This window comes from Schistocerca nitens, chromosome 2 (assembly GCF_023898315.1).
Source record: "Schistocerca nitens isolate TAMUIC-IGC-003100 chromosome 2, iqSchNite1.1, whole genome shotgun sequence".
Taxonomy (NCBI): domain Eukaryota; kingdom Metazoa; phylum Arthropoda; class Insecta; order Orthoptera; family Acrididae; genus Schistocerca; species Schistocerca nitens.
Genome location: NC_064615.1, coordinates 631,451,229 through 631,471,189, shown reverse-complemented (window position 1 = coordinate 631,471,189; position 19,961 = coordinate 631,451,229). Strand labels below are relative to the sequence as shown.

The 19,961-nt window shown below is 44.2% G+C and overlaps 1 protein-coding gene across 1 annotated transcript in view; it reads right to left on the bottom strand.

Annotated features, from left to right (window-relative positions):
- LOC126235215 (dynein axonemal heavy chain 8-like) overlaps positions 1-19,961 on the bottom strand; it is a 570,318-nt gene that overhangs the window by 131,800 nt on the left and 418,557 nt on the right. Inside the window, exons 36-37 of the mRNA XM_049943945.1 lie at positions 17,964-18,572; positions 5,483-5,875 (exon numbers count right to left, since the gene is read on the bottom strand). Coding sequence (XP_049799902.1) covers positions 5,483-5,875; positions 17,964-18,572 — 1,002 coding nt within the window. The remainder of the gene's footprint in view (positions 1-5,482; positions 5,876-17,963; positions 18,573-19,961) is intronic.

Genomic DNA, 19,961 nt, shown 5'->3' with positions numbered 1-19,961 from the left:
TGGGGTCTATCGTATTCCTTGCAGTTGTGGCATGTCATATATTGGTCAGACAATCAGGACCGTGGAAGACCGGTGTATTGAACATAAGCGTCATACACGCTTACAACAGCCGAGCAAATCCGCTATTGCAGAACATTGCCTTGACACCGGTCATCCTATGGAATACAACAACACGGAGATTCTGGCTTGCACGTCAAGCTATTGGGATAGTGTTATTAAGGAAGCTGTTGAAATCAGACTATCAAGCAACCTTATAAACAGAGATGGTGGATTTTGTTTAAATGCTGCTTGGAATCCGGCTCTGTCTCTCATCAAAAAACAGAGGGACAGAATTAGTGCTACCTCACCTGCTGGTTAATAGTAACCATCGATATTTCTGATGTTGGTTATCTTTGGTTGTGTTGACACTTGTTCTGTGTGTGGTGTCTTCCTTGTTTTTCCTCTATGAACCGAGGTATTAAATTTGCTTGTACATTTTTCCTCCCTTGCATTTGTGCCTTGAGAATGGCAGGGTGTGCTCCTGTCGAAATATCGGCGGTGCTCGACGACGTCACCCGGCAGCAAACCCGTAAGTTATTTGAACAATACGATGTAGTCTCAATGAGCAGGGATTACGGGCCAGAAGAGTTCTCAAGGCTCATTTTCTTTGCTGTGTTTGCTGAAGGCTCGTGTCTCATGGGCATGAGCCCACTCTTGGTGGACTAAGCAGCAGTGGGACACAACGATCTTTTTTATGAGACCCTGTCAACACCGATATTCGTATGTGGAGGCAACGAGGACAACGTTTAAACCACAATGCATCGTCGACCGCCTCCCCTTATCAATGTGGTTCAGTAATTTTTTTGCGGTGGAATCATGTAAGGCCATACGATACCCCAGATCCAAACTGCATTGAGAATACATGGGCCGTGCTGAAACGAGCGGTTTGCAATTGTCCTGTCACACCTGAGACATTACAGGACAATAGAGGCCGCTCTGGAGGAATGGGACGAATTCCACAGGCTATTTGGACAATGTGGTGAGGTGTGTGCCTAACCGCTTTCAAAAGTATTTCCAGCCACGAGGGGACGGGGGGGGGGGGGGTAGTTGGTTCATAAACGATGTGCTATGCAAGATGACAGTGAGAAGGCTGTGGTTACAGTGGACTATTTTGTAAGGTTTTATTTATTTATTTGCATTTACCGTGTGAAAATGTGTTTATCATTTTTTTTTTCCCTATGACTGAAACTGACAATACTAAATAAGTTGTGTTTCCTATTACGTCCAGTATTGACAATAAAGCTACATGCAACAGATATTTTGACCACTGTATGTACGAGCACAAACTTTCGAACGAAAGAGGAACGATACTGTTTTCGCTTGGACACATAACTGTACCTGAGCCATGTATCGACTCGTGCTACACCTTGTGTTTAGATTGCATTGGTTTTCCTTTTCTCCCCCTGACATATTTGTTTGATATGTCGCCTGTCATTAAGTGGCTGCTTGGTTGTCTTTTCCCTCTGCTATCGATATCTGCGTTTTTGCTTCCGGGAAACTGCTATGGAGGAAGTGAGATCTTTGACCGGTTGCAACCTCGTGTGGTGGCACGGAAGTAGGGGGGGGGGGGGGGGTCGTTGTGCGCAGAGAGTGTGGTGGGCACGGGAGGGCAGTGTGGCTCTCCAACGCGTACCGAGTCGCCACGTGATTTATGTCGGTTGTGTGTAATGAGCGGGTCGAGTTGACGGAAGAGCTCCCCGTGTGTTGGTTGTATACAGAATCGCCCCACGAGTAGTTGCTGTTCATTTCGCCTTGGTGGGACGTTAAAAAGCTTCTTTAAATCCTCCGTTTCAACACTGGAGTTTAAAAGGAGACACCTAACATGAAGAAGCAGTCACCACCCGTCAACGTTGCAGAGAAGACGTGAACTCCGGTGACAGAGCGTGTTGTCGCGTGACTGTGGCGTGTTGGGTACGCTGGCGACGCGTGCGCGGTCGGATGTGTGGATCCTTGCCATCGGAGGTCGTGTACTGCCTGTTTGAGCATAATTGCAAGTTAAGTTCATGGAAGGTTTAATCATTAAGTAATAATTTTCTGTAACCAGCGTCTCTTCTGCCTTGTGGCCTCTGGCGACCGGGTTTCGTGTCCCCGGCACCAGTGTAATTGAAGACCGTGATCTTTCCTCCTCCTCTCGTTACTGTCCGATGGGAGGTGTAGTTTTGGCAGTTTAATTGTTTCGCTATTCTGTCGTGGGTTATGAGTAAATTCATGTTTCTTGTTGGTTAATCATGTGGTCGCTCATTCAGGACTGTGTGGTGTAATGTTTCCTTGCACGAGGTTAGCTCTAATTCCGTCAGCAAGTTAAGCCATCTTGTAACAAGTTTTCTCTGGCTAAAAGTCGGTGCAGTGATCAGCCTAAGAGCGGAAATGGTGTTTATGGGCGTATTTAAATTGGTCAGTATTCTGTCTAGCCTGAGCATCCCTGAGTGGGTGATTTGTGGCCGCCTTACACGGGTCCGTCATATCTGTTATATTCTAATGATATTCCAGGACACTTATGTTTAAAAATTTTTAAATTCCTCCAAGTTTGTAAATTCCTTTTATTGCCATTAATCGTGTGTTTGCTGAGACCTGTTTAATTTTTTTAATGACGGTGTTGGTAGCTTAATTACCTCACCGTACTTTATTAACAAAGTTCTGTATTTACTTTAGTAGCCTGTTTACTAATGTTCTTTAAATTTTTTTAAATTGTTGTATTGTTATAAATTACTTTGATTGGCGTTAGCGGCGTGTTTTAAAAGGTAGTTTATTGCCGTACTGCTAGCTTCTGTTTTTTATTTTTTAAAAATTCTAAACTGTTGCATTGCTATAAATTACTTGATTGCCGTTAGCGGCGTGTTTTAAAAGGTTGTTTATTGCCGTACTGCTAGTTTCTGTGTTTAAAAAAAATTTAAATTGTTGTATTGCTATAAATTACTTGATTGCCGTTAGCGGCGTGTTTAAAAGGCACTTTATTGCCGTACTGCTAGTTTCTGTAAGATACGAATAAAACATTTGTGCAAATCTCAACTCGACAGTAAACTACTAGAAATTTGGCCCCGTTTCCCAACTTGTGGTGTGGCTTGTGGCAACCGTAACCATGTGTGTGTCAGTATCGCTGTCGTTGAGAGAAGTAAGAGCTGAGAGCGAGAGGAAAGCATTTATAGACAGGAAATAGATAGATATTGCCTTGCAGTACGAAATATTCTCCATCCCTGGGGTCCGCAGCTCGTGGTCTAGTGGCTAGCGTTGCTGCCTCTCGTTCACACGGTCCTGGTTCGATTCCCGGCTGGGTTGGGGATTTTCTCTGCCCGGGGACTGGGTGTTTGTGTTGTCATCATCATCATCATCATCATCATCATCATTCATGACAACAGCTTGAATGGACTGTGTACAAATTGGGACTTTGTATGGGCGCTGATGACCGCACTGTTGAGCGCCCCACAATCCAATCATCATCATCACCATCACCCTAGGGTACAACATCGACAACCCCTCGGCAATACGTCAGCAACTACCTGCAACGTCAGCGAGATTGCCCAGCCATACAGCAAAAATGCCGTCTATTGCACTCACTACGCAGAAATGTTGACGGCAATGCTATTGGAGCCAAATAATACCGTAAAATATGGCCCATATAAACGCACCTTAACCCTAGCAATATTAAGGTATTTTCCATAACACGCATTACCAAGGAGGGGACGTGGGAGGTACTTTGTGCCCGACCAAAAAATTTAAAAAAAGGCAGAATTTATTAGTTGTTGTAGAATTATATTAACAACATACCTTTTTACACTGAAGAGCCAAAGAAACTTGTACACCTGCCTAATGTCGTATACGGCCCCCGTAAGCACGCAGAAGTGCCGCAACATGGCGTGGCATGGACTTGACTAAAGTCTGAAGTACTGCTGGAGGGAATTGACACCATGTATCCTGCAGGGCTGTCCATAATTCGGTAAAAGTACGAAGGCGTGGAGATCTCTTCTGAATAGCACATTGCTAGGTAACCCAGATATGCTCAGTAATCGATGGGGAGCTTGGTGGCCAGCAGAAGTGTTTAAACTCAGAAAAGTGTACCTGGAGCCACTCTGTAGCAATTCTGGACGTGTGGAGTGTCGCATTGTCCTGCTGGAATTGCCCAAGTCCGTCGGAATGCCGAATGGATATGAATGGATGCAGGTGAACAGACAGGATGCTTATGTACGTGTCACCTGTCAGATTCGTATTTAGACGTATCAGGTGTACCATATCACTCCACACCATTTTAGAGCCTCCACCAGCTTGAATAGTCGCCTGTTGACATGCAGGGTCCATGGATTCATGAGGTTGTCTCCATACCTGTACACGTCCATCGGCTCGATACAATTTAAAACGAGACTCGTCCGACCAGGCAACATGTTTCCAGTCATCAACAGTCCAATGTAGGTGTTGACGGGCCCACACAAGGCGTAAAGCTTTATGTCGTGCAGTCATCAAGGGCACACGAGTGGGCCTTAGTCTCCGAAAGCCCATATCGATGATGTTTCATTGAATGGTTTGTGCGCTGACACTTGTTGATGGCCCAGCATTGAAATCTGCAGAAGTTTGCAGGAGAATTGCACGGTGAACAATTCTCTTCAGTCGTCGTTGATCCCGTTCTTGCAGGACCTTTTTCCGGCCGCGGCGATGTCGGAGATTTGATGTTTTACCGGATTCCTGATATTTACGGTACACTCGTGACATGGTCATATGGGAAAGTCCCCACCTCATAGCTACCTCAGAGATGCTGTGTCGCATCGCTCATGCATCGACTATAACACCACGTTCAAACTCACTTAAATCTTGACAACCTGCCATTGTAGCAGCAGTAAACGATCTAACTGCACCAGACACTTGTCTTATACAGGCGTTGCCGACCGCAGAGCCATATTCTGCCTGTTCACGTATCTATGTATTTGAATGCGCATGCCTATACTAGTTTCTTTGGCGCTTCAGTGTAAGAGGTACTGATGTGCAAGTAGGTTTCAGACTCTGAAAATTCTTTTAGCACACTCTCAGCAGTATCAACTGACTATCAATAACGTGTAATGTGGACCTTATGATTACCACAAAAACTTAAAAAAAGCAAATTTCGTTCATTAATGTTGACTTTTACTGTCATCGTACATTTTAAGGAGATGCTGATGTGTAAGTAACGCACTGAACATGGAAATACTGAATGCATTCACGGAGGAAAATGGCGTCTGCTACCGAGAATTTCATTTTTGGTTAAGTTTAACGAAAAAATTAAATCATATATGGAATCTGGTAGAAGAAATCATTAAAAATAATACATTTTTTCATAATCTTGAAATATAAAGTAACTGACTAGATTACGGTATTTTCGAAAGGTAGGCATAAAGTATACCCCTCCCCCCTTAGTACTGCGACGGGTAACAGCGTGAAGAAAAGCAAGGGCAGTGCACGAGGGCTAGTGAGGTGTGACCTGCTGCATGCTGGCGGTGAGCAGCTTCCTGGCGTGCACCTCCTGGCCCTGCCCCATGGAGATGGCACTGCAAGGCACCTCGAGGCGGCGGGCCAGCCCCTCGATGAGCGGCGTGGGGTCACTGCCCATGCTCAGCAGGCACACCAGCGGCGTGAGCGCGCGAGACTCCTCCAGCATCGGCTCCATCACCGTCACCACCGGGTCCGCGTAGCGCTGCCCCAGTGATGCAGCCACGTACTTGCGCGACTGCGCCAGCGTGCGGTCCGGGCACCACGCGCGCACCAGCATCAGCCGCCGGAACACGTCCAGCGACTCGTAACCGTCTGGCATCACCTCCTCCTCGGGTGCCTCCTTATCGTACCACGCTCGCCAAGCTTTCTCGTTCACAGCCACCTGCACGTCAAACAACACCATGTATATGTGTGTGTGTGCATGTGCGTGTGCGTGCGTGTGCGTGTGGGCACGCATGTTCACTTGCAGGTGCAGGACGCTCCCTATTATTCGGGGGAGAAAGCTTTTGACGATGTTGGCTATAGTCTGATTTAAATTACTTGATAGTTGACACTTCACATGTTGGAAGTGTCTTCCTCCAATCAGAGCGCTCAACCACGGCTGAATGGTTCGCCGTTGCCAAACTGCCACAACAAATGATCAGTTAACTTCTAATGCCTTGTCTGCCTTTTGTTCTTGTTGTAGTTTGATCTCGAATCCAGAGTCCGGCCCTTTTATTCCGCGTGTCATCTCTCACTCTCACTCTCACTCTCTCTCTCTCTCTCTCTCTCTCTCTCTCTCTCTCTCTCACTCTCTCTCCCTCTCACACACACACACACACACACAGACACACACACACACACACACACACACACACACACACACATACACAAAACGATGGTAATGAGCTATGCACATTTGTTACACACCACTAGCCAAAGACTATTGGATCCTTTCGCATAAGACGCGATTCATATTCAGTTATCACAGAGATCGGCCTACAGTAGGTAAACTTCATACAACATGGTGCAAAACCGAACTTTTTGACGGCAGAAAATGATCGTTGCAAGTGGTTCTGTAGATAGATCAATATAAGAACATAATTTTAAGGTTCTCCGTGGAGCAGTGGTAATTCTTGTAATGGTACTTGAATTACGTAACCATTACGGCACCTCACCTCAACCTCTCGATACCAGCAATATTCTACTGTGTTTCTGTAAAGTAGTTAACATATTTCTGAGACAACATTTAGATTTGATTTCATTAATGTAGAGGTACTTTGATACATCGATATGTTTATGTTGCAATGATATTATTCTTATATGTATTCTTTCTTTTGTCACTATGATCTTTGTCGTACTTGTAACTGATTTTTGGGCGCGTAAGCGGTTGTTAGACAGTCAAGTCTTGGTCGTCATGTTGAAAATACGCAAATTGTAGTCAGTTTATAAAATGTAAACTTTAACAGTGAGGAAGATATTTTCAAGTATGTTTTATATTGTGAAGTGATGTTTTGTGAGTTAGGTGAGATTCCAACAAAAGTAATAAAAAAGAAGTGTAACTTAAATTCGGAGTGCTGATTACTTTTTTACATCACCATTGTGCTAACTTGCGAAAGTTTAATCTTCAAGAATGGTTTATGAAACACATCTATAAAACTTTTGAATATCGCTGAATAACACCTAGCCTCTTTGCATCCGAGCTTGGAATCATCACTACCTAGATTTTCGACGATTGAGCCATGAGTTTACAACGAGACCAGCGTGGGAAACACGAAAAGATGAGTGGCCTAGTTTATCCATTATTTCATGAAATGACTTTATTAACTGTGCTCTAATGACACCAGCCACATAATATAACTTTGTTGTTGCCCGAAAATGCAATATTCAGCAGCGTGAGCAACACTACAAATCATAATTAATTTTTGATCTTTGTTGTGGTAGGGTTGTTAGAGTCTCAGTCTAGGTGCAAAAGGATGCGGGTGCGAGTATCACCAGATAGTAATGTTTTTATTCTTTTTTAAATCTGTACCAAAATGACTGAAATTATAATTTTCAATTAATTGTTCTCTATCTAATTTTTGTATTTTTAGTCTTTTGTTGCATCATTTTCATCGTCGTACTGACTTAATTTGCTCTTATTTTTCTTCCTATCATTATTCTTTCTTTTGGAATCTGCTCGTGTCGCCTATAACATGTGAAAGAGTTCCATCCAGGACTGCCCATCGGTGTATATCGCGTGAGCTCACGTAGCAAAAGCGAGAAGTTGCAGTCCACTTTTAGCGCTGAAACTTAATTTTGTTCTGTCTTGAGTTTGCTCGTACAGATCAACTTTAATCGCCGTGAGCAAAGCGAGCGTGATTAATAGTTCTGCCGCAGGTTGCTGACCGCCATTTTCTCGGATGCAGAGTGTAAATTTAGGGCTACAAAATGCTTTGTCTACTGCCGTTCAGTCATTGGTCATTTAAAATCAACTGTGGACAGAGCATCTCGCGTTCCCGCCATACCTGATTGCAGCAGCTACCAACATTGTTCCGCATTACATCAACAGCATGTCAGCACTTGTGAAGAGATCCGATACGTGTTTGCGTATCGCCTTTAACCCAGCGGTTGCTGGTGTGGCAACACTGCAGCGCCAAGTGACAGACGTCCACTATCAAGTAATTTTAAACAGACTATAGACTGACTAGGCTTGTCCACGAAAAGTTGACCATTCGTGGGGTGGCTGTCGGGAACGGCAAGAGGCGTGCCATGTTCCGTATGAAGGCTGTCGATGGAGCTATGAGAAGCAGTGCTGAAATTAGTATAGGGGATTCCGTTAACACAACCTTGGTTCGCTACCACCAGACCACTTGGAGTGCTGCACATTTATCAGTACATCATGTCGGTTTTTTTTTTTTTTTTGGACGCGCGTGGTAGCCGAACGGTCTGAGGGGCTTTGTTACGGCCCACGCGGCTCGCCCCGTCGGAGGCATGGGTGTGTGTGTTGTCCTTAGCGTAAGTTAGTTTAAGTTAGGTTAAGTAGTGTGTAAGCTTAGAGACCGATGACCACTGCAGTTTGGTCCCATAAGACCTTACCACAAATTTCCAGTTTTTCTTTTTTGGTGATTTAAAGTCTTTGACTTTTTAAGGTATTATTTTCTATTTTCGACACAATCACTTTATGATACAATCATAACCAGTTTCGGCCTTCATAGGTCATCTTCAGATGCTATGGACGGCTTTTAATGAACAAGTTTTCATGCATTGTCAACTCACTTGTTCATCAAATGCCGCCCATAGCATCTGAAGATGGTCTTCGAAGGCGAAAACCGGTTACGACAGTATCATAAAAGAAAAAAAAAATCCGCAAGCGGGCTGTCGGTTCTTCAGTATTTGTTTTGACTTCTTTCAAAACAGAATTTGGTTCTACAGCGTTGTGTTTCTGATTACTTCGTGTATGTATCGCACTCCCTCCTCTGTATTGTGAATATGTTACTATATTCTGACTGCTTTTTGCTCACATCCTTAAAGCTGGGTGGACTAAATGATTCCATATTTGTTTTTGTATCTTATAAAACAGAAGCTGCTTTCACTACATTGTGTTCTGCGAACATTTGTTCCTGCCTAACAGACCAACTGTGTGATTGGATTGAATAGTTTCCAGCAAACAGAATACAGCATGTCATTCTAAGTGGAGAGAAGCCTTCTGATGTAGTGTTACAGGTCAATTAAGTTTCAAAATTTATATTAATGATATAGCAGACAACATTGTGAGGTTCCAAGAGGCTTTTTGTAAATGATACTGTTGTATAGAGAGAAATCGCAACGCTAGAAAATTTTAGCGAATTGCAAGAAAATCTGCAGAGGATCGACATTTCGTGCGGGAGTGTCAACTGACACTCAACGTAAACAAATATGTATGTTTGAAAAAAGAGACAGCATTGGTCGTATATTTTTTACTATTGCAAAATCGACTGGAGTCTATGTGATTGCCGTAAGCTTAGTGACAACAGTGCATCCCAATTTAAGTTATACAATATAGCACTGAAGATGGCCACTCAGTGACAGAAAATCGATTTTGCAATAGTAAAAAATATACGACCAATGCTGTCTCTTTTTTCAAGTATACCTGTTATCTGGTCGTAGTGCACAAGACAACATGGAGTCGCCAATCAATAAATATGTATGTGATGTCTCTTCTTTCGGACAAGTCCAAAAGAACAGCCATCATTGTGATCCTGCAGCCACTATCAATCAAGGCACAAGGGAATAAAAGACATAAGCTGCCAGTTGGCACTGGTTTAAATCAATATGAAAAGTTGAAAACTTGTGCTGGACTGGGATTCGAACCCGGGTCTCCTGCTTATTAGGCAAATGCACTGACCACTGCGGCATCCAGTCACCGTCGTCATCGCAACTGTACTGATTACCCTAGTACGCCTCCCACACACTCAACTTATCCACACAATACTGATATAGTGCCTCTTGCCCATTATTCTCATTGTTCGCCGCATTTCTCCGATTCCCGCAAGATATCGAGCACAGTGTGCATCTGCACTCAAGGGAGCATTGGCCATCCTCGCCCTAATGATATATATGGTGTCCGTTGTTTCGAATTCGAATCCTCGGCTAGCACAAATTTTCAACTTTCCCCATTGATTTAAATCAATGTCCACTGGCAGCTAATATCTTTAATTCCTTTGTGTCTTGATAAACGAATATAACTTATTGCGTATACATACATAGAAAGAACCATTATTGTATGAATACATTATTGCTGCACAATCACTGGAAGGAGTTATTTCCATAAAATATCTAGCAGTGTGCGTACGGAGCAAATTAAAGAAGAGCGACCTCGTAAAACTAATCGCAGGAAAAGCATATGCTAGACAAGATTCATTGGAAGAATCTTCAGGAAATGTAGTCCGTACCAAGAAAGGAAGTGGCTTACAAAACTATAGGTCGGTCACTACTTGAAAATTGGTCATCAGTATGGGATTCGTACCAGACAGGATTGACAGAGGAAACCCTCTCCTTTCTTTCCAACTCGATCGGCCTGCTCCCTCTGTTGGATGTCGTCAGGCGCATTCTTTAATGTATGTGACGATGTTATCCAAGTTCTACCTACAAGGGCCTGAACGTCCTAGAGTTCTTTCCACATACACTGTAATGTGACAGTGAGCATTGACCACTGGGGTAGTCTAGTTAGACCTCAAAATTCGTTATTTTATTTTATATGCCTTCTGAAGCAATAACTTACGACTGATCATATACTGAATCATACTGATCCTCACAAAGGCACAGTAACTAACAGGAACCCGAAGCACCCATATGTAAATCAATAAAAGCAAATAGTGAGGGTACAGAAAATGGTGACGAAGTAGGCGTTGTCTGCACCAAGAGAGACGCTGACTACATAAAAATTTTTCATCATTCGGACCAGAGCGTCGAGAGTGTACAGACAGGCCGATGTATCTCAGTGAATTCTGTATGTTTGTATTCGCATCACCTATTTATTTAGCGTCTAGTAACTGTGCTGTAAGTGTAGTCGAAGGTATTGATTGATTGATTTAGATTCAGTTTTAGAAGCAAGGTCATTTATTAGATAGCTGTGCGTTTATGCGTTATTCTGTTGATTTATTTATGTATTCGCTAAATGTCATATGTAAACATGCGAGTGTATTGTGAGGTACACTGAAGAGCCAAAGAAACTGGTACACCTGCAGAAGTGCCGGAACACGACCTGGCATGAACTCGACTAATGTCTGAAGTAGTTCTGGATGGAACTGACACCATGAATCCTCCAGGACTGTCCGTAAATCCAGAGAGTACGAGGGGGTGGAGATCTCTTCTGAACAGCACGTTCAGCACATGTGCTCAACAATGTTCATGTCTGGGGAGTTAGGTGGCCAGCGGAAGTGTTTAAACTCAGAAGAGTGTACCTGGAGCCACTCTGTAGCAATTCTGGACGTGTGGAGTGTCGCACTGTGCTGCTGGAATTTCCCAAGTCCGTCGCAATGCACAATTCACATGAATGTATGCAGGTGATCAGACAGGACGCTTACGTACGTGTCACGTGTCACAGTCGTATCTATACATAGCAGCGGTCCCGTATCATTCCAACTGCACACGCCCCACACCATTACAGAGCCTCCACCAGCTTGAACAGTACCCTGCTGACATGCAGGGTCCATTGATTCCATACCCGTACACGTCCATCCGCTCGATACAATTTGAAACGAGGCTAGTCCGACCAGGCAACATGTTTCCAATCATCAACAGTCCAATGTCGGTGTTGACGGGCCCAGGTGAGGCATAAAGCTTTGTATCGTGCAGTCACCAAGAGCACACGAGTAGTCCTTCGCCTCCGAAATTTTAAGTCCATATCGATGATGTTTTGTTGAATGGTTCGCGCGCTGACACTTGTTGATGGCCCAGCATTGAAATCTGCAGCAATAGGCGGAAGGGCTGCACTTGTGTCAAGTTGAACGATTCTCTTCAGTCGTCATTGGTCCCGTTCTTGCAGGATCTTTTTCCGGCCGCAGCGATGTCGGAGACTTGATGTTTTACCGGATTCCTGATTTTCACGGTACAATCATGAAATGGTCGTACGGGAAAGTCCCCACTTCATCGCTACCTCGGAGATGCTGTTACCCTTCGCTCGTGTGCCGACTATAACACCACGTTCTAACTCACTTAAATCTTGACAACCTGCCATTGCAGCAGCAATAACCTATCTAACAACTGCGCCAGATAGTTGTTGTCGTATATAGGCGTTCCCAACCGCAGTGGCGTATTCTGCCTACTTACATATATCTGCATTTGAATACGCTTGTCCATACCAATTTCTTTGACGCTTCAGTGTACATTAAGTTTGATTATTCTTACGATTAATGCTCTGGGTTATGTAAGTTACATCATGAATGAGCCCTGAAGAAAATCTAAAGTACCATGTCTTTTTGGTTGGTTGCTCACCAGAAACCCCCTACCTCAAATTCTTTACAGAATCGAGCTCGTGAACTTTAGATGGTTCAAATGGCTCTGAGCACTATGGGACTTAACTTCTGAGGTCATCAGTCCCCTAGAACTTAGAACTGCTTAAACCTAACGTAAGGACATCACACACATCCATGCCCGAGGCAGGATTCGAACCTGCGACCGTTGCGGTCGCGCGGTTCCAGACTGCAGCGCCTAGAACCGCTCGGCCACTTCGGCCGGCCTTTAGATGGTACAATAATATAATGTTGCAGGTACATTCAGTGGTATATGTGGATACTGTCTGCAAAATGCGTTGCGAATAGAGTTAGTAATAAAGAAGTAATAAATTAAAACATCATGCCTGATCCTGAAATTTTACTGCATGAACAGTGGAACTGTATAGGAGGCAGTCAAATGAAGACAATATAGATGGAAGTAAAGTATATAAAATGCTTATTGCTTCAACAGTTATCGCCATAAATGTTATTTCATTTATCCCACTGTGAGGCAAGACAGTTAGTACCTTCATGGAAAAATGTTTGCGGTTACCAACGGAAGCATGATTATACCCAGACGTTCACCTGTGAACCCGCCCACATGTTGCCAAGATTACTGCAGAAGTTTCGCTGGGAAGCCCTTACACTTCCTCCATACAGTCCCAATCTCTCACCATATGATTTCCATATTTTTGGTGCCCTGAAGAAAGACATTGGTGGGCGTCGATTTGTTTCTGTCGAACAGGTGCATGTCTGGATACAATCATGGTTCTGTAGGCAACCGCAAACATTTCCTCATGGAGGCACTGAACGTCTTGTGTCACAGTGGGATAAATGTATTAACAGCTATGGTGATTCCTTTTGAAATAATAAACAGTACTTTTTCCATCTGTCTCGTTTTCATTTGACTGCTTACTGTAAGCGATACCCTTTCTTCCTTTCATTATTTTGTGGGGGATATTGGCGAGAAAAGTTTCTAAAAGGTCTGCAGTTTTATATTAAGTAATTAAGGTTAATGGATGAACACAATGTGGGTAATCTGCGCGCCGCGAGTTACATTACCTCAAGAAATAGTCCAATTTCAAACATTAATAACTATATGAAGCACTGAAAATAAAATTTTCGTGTCATTGTAAGCCGTTAGATACCTGCAACCTGCAACGGCGACCGGGTGTCTTCAGCTGTTTCGTAATACAGATATTCTGTACACACTACAATTTGAGCATTATCTGTTGTGCTCGATTTTGTAATGCTCTGAACCAACACAAAATCACATACTTCGGCTTAAAAATTGTCTCGGGCGTGTTCAGTGTGTATTATGTTATCAGATAGATTGAACTCCAAAACGCTTATCAACGTCCTTGTCTATTCGAATAAAATTTCGAGTTCTTGCAGTATTTTTTTTGGTCACCATGTCTGATACTAGACATAATCCAAAAACCGAGAAGACCAGGCAAGAGAAATAACCACATGGCACTGATCTCATGAAAGGCAGTTGCCAGACTAAGACTCATTGAATGAATTCTCAAGCAAATTTTATCCGTCCACGAAAGAGGTTAGCTAGAAGAAACAGAGCAAATCCAAACAGGAAGAGCGCGCTCCGTCGCAGGTTCGTTTGAGTGCGAAAGTATCATGGAGATTCTCATTTGTGCATCACGAAATGGTTTACAGTTTAAATTCAGAGTCTCCAGGAGAGTCAGCGAATGTATTGCCTCATCTTAAGTATATCTCGTGGAAACAGCACGCCAAGTAAAAATGAGATAAATTCGAGTTCATATAGAGCAGTGGTCGACAAAGTGCGGCTCGCGGGCAGCTTGCGTCCGAATCAAGTATTCGTGTGGCCCGCGATTCTCAGCCATATTTTATAACAATATGCATCTGACAACTAACAGCCGAATCCAAAACGTCAATTAACGTTAAGAGCTGTAGTTTTCATGCTTAGTAACAAAAAATACTTACACAGCCAGTTACGATTTTAAGATGTGCTTAATTTTAATCGACGTTGATGAATTCGTCCATGAGCAAAGTAAAGTTGGCCGCTTAACTCAGGGGTATATGGGTCAAGTAGCGCGGCCACTGTTGTGGTAAGCGGGAAACGTTTATTGCTTTGTCTTCCAGTACCGATAACTCACGTGTGCGAGCGTCTCGTAGCGATCAGCTGCTATGGTATGAATTTTGAGACGGAAGTAACATGGATTTCTGAATGCGTGTTACAAAGACGATCATCTTCAAATGTGGTAGTTACTTGCAGCGAAGAAATTACATTAAAGATCTTATAATACAGTGCAATAAGTAGAAGAACATTGACAGTCAAATAGTTCAAATGGCTCTGAGCACTATGGGACTTAACATCTGAGGTCACCAGTCCCCTAGAACTTAGAACTACTTAAACCTAACTAACCTAAGGACATCACACACGTCCATGCCCGAGTCAGGATTAGAACCTGCGACCGTAGCAGGCGCGCGGTTCCGGACTGAAGCGCCTAGAACCGCTCGGTCACCGCGGCCGGCGACAGTCAAATCACATGTCATAGTGTGTCATATTGAATAATGTTTGAAACGTAAGTACAGTTACTTTTATTAACCAATTAACCATCCGTTCACACAGACAACACAAGACTTAGTTAGGCAAAGCTGTGCTACGACTTTGGGGTCGCTGAGGGTGCAACGATTTGAAACAGGGAACAGCTGACATGAAGTAGTCTGAATGGTACCGATTTTTAACGATCACTGCATGGGGGCCAGCTGCCAACTTATCGCGCCCTTAGCACAACTAATCTACTGGACGCTCGCAACTTACCGATTTGTATAGCTTAACAATTAATAATAAGATTGGTACATATGCGTCCCGAGGTGTCGTCCCTCAATGTTAGTACTGGCTCTCGAGCAAAAAGCTTAGACGATCACTGGCATAGAGGCTTACCAACAATTATTCTTGCCGCACATCATTCACGGCGATAACAGTAAAGTGGGGAAGTGGCGTTGCTATAGAAATGTCCTCTGCCACACTCCATCAGATGGTTTGCAGAGTATAGATGTAAATGTAGGATGTAGTCATAATTTTCACCTTCTGTGCTTGGTGGAGACCCATTATTTTGACTGATGGTTTGCATATACAGTATCAAATTGCTTACCTTCTGAGTATCGTCTGAGTTATGCAACTGGATTCACGATTTCGTGTCAAAGTCACAGTTAGTAGTAATCGATGGAAAGTCATCGAGTAAAACAGAAGTAATTTCTGTCGTTCCCCAAGGAAGTGTTATAGGACCTCTGCTGTTCCATATCTATATAAACGATTTAGGAGACAATCTGAGCAGACCTCTAAAATTGTTTGCAGATGATGCTGTCTTTCACCGTCTTGTCTAGTAAAGTCATCAGAAGATCAAAACTAATTGAAAAATGATTTAGACGAGATATCTGTATGGTGCGCAATTGACTCTAAATAAGAAAAAGTTTAAAGTTATCCACGTGAATACTAAAAGAATACATTAAATTTCGGTTACACAATGAATCACACAAATCTAAAGTCTCTCAAATGAACTAAACACCTAGCAATTACAGTTATGAACAACTTAAACTGGAGCGATCACATTAGATAATTTTGTGTGGAAGGCGAACCAAAGACTGCATTTTATTGGCAGAACACTTAGAAGAACAACATCTCCACTAAGGAGACTGCATATACTACGCTTGTTCGTCCTCTGCTCGGGTATTACTGTGGGGTATGGGATCCTTACCAGAAAGGATTGACGGAGGGCATGAGAAAGTCCAAAGAAGTGGAGCTCGTCTTGTATTATCGCGAAATAGGGGAGAGAATGTCAGGGATATGACACGCGAGATGGGGTAGCAATTATTAAAACAAAGGCGTTTCTCGTTATGGCGAAATAGTTTCACAAAATTTCAGCCACCCATTTTCTCCTGAGAATGTGAAAACATTATGTTGACCCCAACGTTCACAGGGAGAAATGATCGTCGTAATAAAATAAGAGGAATCAAAGCACACACGGAAAGATTTAAGTGTTCATTTCTCCTGCGCGCTGTTCGAGAGTGGAACGATAGGGAATAGTCTGTAGGTGGTGCAGTGCCAGCAAACCAGTCATGTAGATGCAGATGCAAATGCCCTCCAGCCCACACAAAATAAGCCATGATACTACAGATAAACAACAGCCGAATGTCTGCTTGGTAACAAAAATGGACCAGAAGATAAGTTGAATTACTTCAAAGGAGGAGCGAACGCAGTTTCAATAGCACCCAAACCTCCAGATGTCAGACACTCATATAGGTACCAAACGCTGTCTGTCGATAGAGTATCAACCAAAACTCCGATTTAGTTCACGCTGTGTGCAGTCGTCCAGTAGAACATGCGTAAACGGTAATTGAAAGTAACACCAGAACTACGGAGTATACGGAAAGCCTATCTGTGAGCAATTGATTCAAAGATCTCGCGTAGGTGAGATGGTAGAGCGTTAGATCCACGTTCCGATGGGGTCCGTGTTGAAACCCCACTGGTTACAGTTTTATTTATAACTGTTTACGCGTGAAACTGTTATACGGGAGAACATTTTTCTGGTAAGTAAAAGAACTTTACGGAGTTTGTAGCAATGTTCTTTTGGCAGTCCGCTTTTGCTTCGTTAGTTGAAGTAGCAAACCTGAAGAGCACATTTGTGTAGGCATGTCCGACAGAACACCACACCTTTCTATACAAGTGTTTGCCACTTTCAACTAACGAAGCGAAAGTAGACTACCAAAACGACATTGCTTCAAACTCCGAAAAGTCCTTCTACATGTCGGGAATATGTTCTCGCATATAACAGTTTCACGCGTAAACAGTTAAAAAAGTGTTCAAATGTGTGTGAAATCCTATGGGATTTAACTGCTAAGGTCATCAGTCCCTAAGCTTACACACTACTTAACCTAAATTGTCCTAAGGACAAACACACACACCCATGCCCGGGGGAGGACTCGAATCTCCGCCGAGACCAGCCGCACAGTCCATGACTGCAGCGCCTGAGACCGCTCGGCTAATCCCGCGCGGTAAATAGTTAAAAAAAAAGTGTAACAAGTGGTGTTTCAGCATGGCACCTTTGGTACGAGAATCTAAGGCTCTACTAACTGACCGAAGAGAGATCTTTGAATTCGTTGCTCACAGATATGCTCTTCGTATACTCCTTAGTTCTGGTGTTACTATTAGTTACCGTTTACGCATGTTCTACTGGATGACAACTCATAGCACGAACTAAATCGGCAGAAGTAAAGCTGTGAGGACGGGGCGTGAGTCGTGCTTGTGTAGCTCAGTTGGTAGAGCACTTGCCCGCGAAAGGCAAAGGTCCCGAGTTCGAGTCTCGGTCCGGTACACAGTTTTAATCTGCCAGGAAGTTTCATATCAGTGCACACTCCGCTGCAGAGTGAAAATCTCATTCTGTAAATCGGTCTTTTGGTTGATATTCTATCGACATGCGACGTTCGGTACCGATCTGAGTGTCTGACATCTGGAGGTTCGGGTGTAAGGGTGATTCTAGTGTCAGCAGGACGTACCTGTTGCAAGATGTACTGATAATGACGAAGGTTGGACAACTGCACCAGGTTGAGCCACGCCATATCCGTGATCCACTGGACGGGTTTGGGAGTCACGGCATTCAGATCGAGCGCCGCACCCCCTTTGATGAATGTGTTGAACTCCTCGTGCGACACGTACTCCCGCTCCATGTCTACTTTGAGCGACAGCAGCAGGGTGAACATGAACTTGTGGTCCTCGTATAAGCCGCGGCACTTGTACCGGAACAGTTCGAATGTCATGTACTCTATGATGGACGCTATCCGCTTGGACGTCGCGAGGCTCTTCTCAGAGCGCTGCATGGAGATGTCAAAGCGCTCGAGGAACTGCACCAGGGACGTCTGGTACATGCAGTTGACCATGGCCATGTCGACGATCAGGAAATAGAGTACGCTGCCCCGCGTCGCCACTGGCCGGAACTCCTCACGAGCCGTGTTGATCTTGACCTCCGTCTCTGCGGCCACCGTCAGCTTCTCGCGCACCTCAGCCGCTGTGTTCTTGGTCACGTTCAGCACCTCGATCACCGTCTCGTCGTCCACCAGTGAGCCTTGCACCGTGGTTAGCTTGTACAGCAGATTTGCTTCAAGCTCCTAAAATTGGAAGAATCAATTTATTTATTAATTAATTTATTTATTAATAACACACTGATGGAAATGGAAAATGTTACACCATGAACACTTTAACCGAATGCTACCAAGGAGATGCCTCGGAATTTCTTTTCCTGTTAAATATGACGATTAAATTTTCATCCTTATATGTGGTTGTATTGTACTGTATGTACTGGGGACCTAGAAACGACGGAGAGGCTTCGTCCCAGCCGCAGCCGCAGTGGTCCACAACCCCACGACGACTACCGCAATCCACTTCACCCCTCCGCCGCCCCACGCCCCACACCGAACCCAGGGTTATTGTGCGGTTCGGCCCCCGGTAGACCCCCCCCCCCCCACCAGGGAACGTCTCACACCAGACGAGTGTAACCCCTATTTTTGCGTGGTAGAGTAATGGTGGTGCATGCGTACCTGGAGAACTTGTTTGCGCAGCAATCGCCGACATAGTGTTGCTGAGGCGGAATAAGGGGAACCAGCCCGCATTCTCCGAGGCAGATGGAAAACCGTCTAAAAACCATCCACAGATTGGCCGGCTCACCGGACCTCGACACAAGTCCGCCGGGTGGATTCGTGCCGGGTCCAGGCGCGCCTTCCTACTCCGGAAAGCCTTGTGCTAGACTGCTCGGCTAACCGGGAGGGCTATACGTGGTTACTTCCAACACTTTCAGTACAGGAAAAAGGCCATTCCTACAGGTGAAGAAAGCTGTGAGTACAAGCCGGCTACTGGCTGTGTCTACAGTTACTGACACGTTTCAAGTGGAGATCGCAACACATCACGCCGAGAGGACATGCACGTGCAGCTTATTACCATCTTTCGAACTTTGAGGAAGGTCGAGTCATTGGCATGAGAATCATCACACATCGCACAAACAGCTGGCTACAGTGCGATGACTGCAGAATGAAGGGTGATGAGATGGACTCAGGACAAAAACTTGGAAAGAAGAGTACATATGAGACCTTACAGAAGGACCGCTTCACGAGAAGGTCGTAATGTTATTTGACTGACTCTGACGAGTAGACGGATGACAACAGCTGAAATCTGGGAAGAGTTTACAGGCAGAGTGTCAGCACCAGTCACCAGGAATAGATTACTAGAATCTTGAATTGCCGTAAGTCATTTATGGGTGACCTCGTGCCACAGACAATAAAGACTTGAATGGTGTAAGACCAGAGTCAACTGGGACAACGAGTAACTGCCTGTGGTGTTCAAACATGAGTCTCGCTTCTGTCTGTGGTCGTCAGATCGACGCCTATGTGTCTGTAGATAATCTGGTGAAAGGTCACAGGGTGCAGTGATTCTCAAGATCCACACCACTCTCACTCTCGGAATCATGGTGTGAGGAGATACTGCATATGATAACATGAATGATT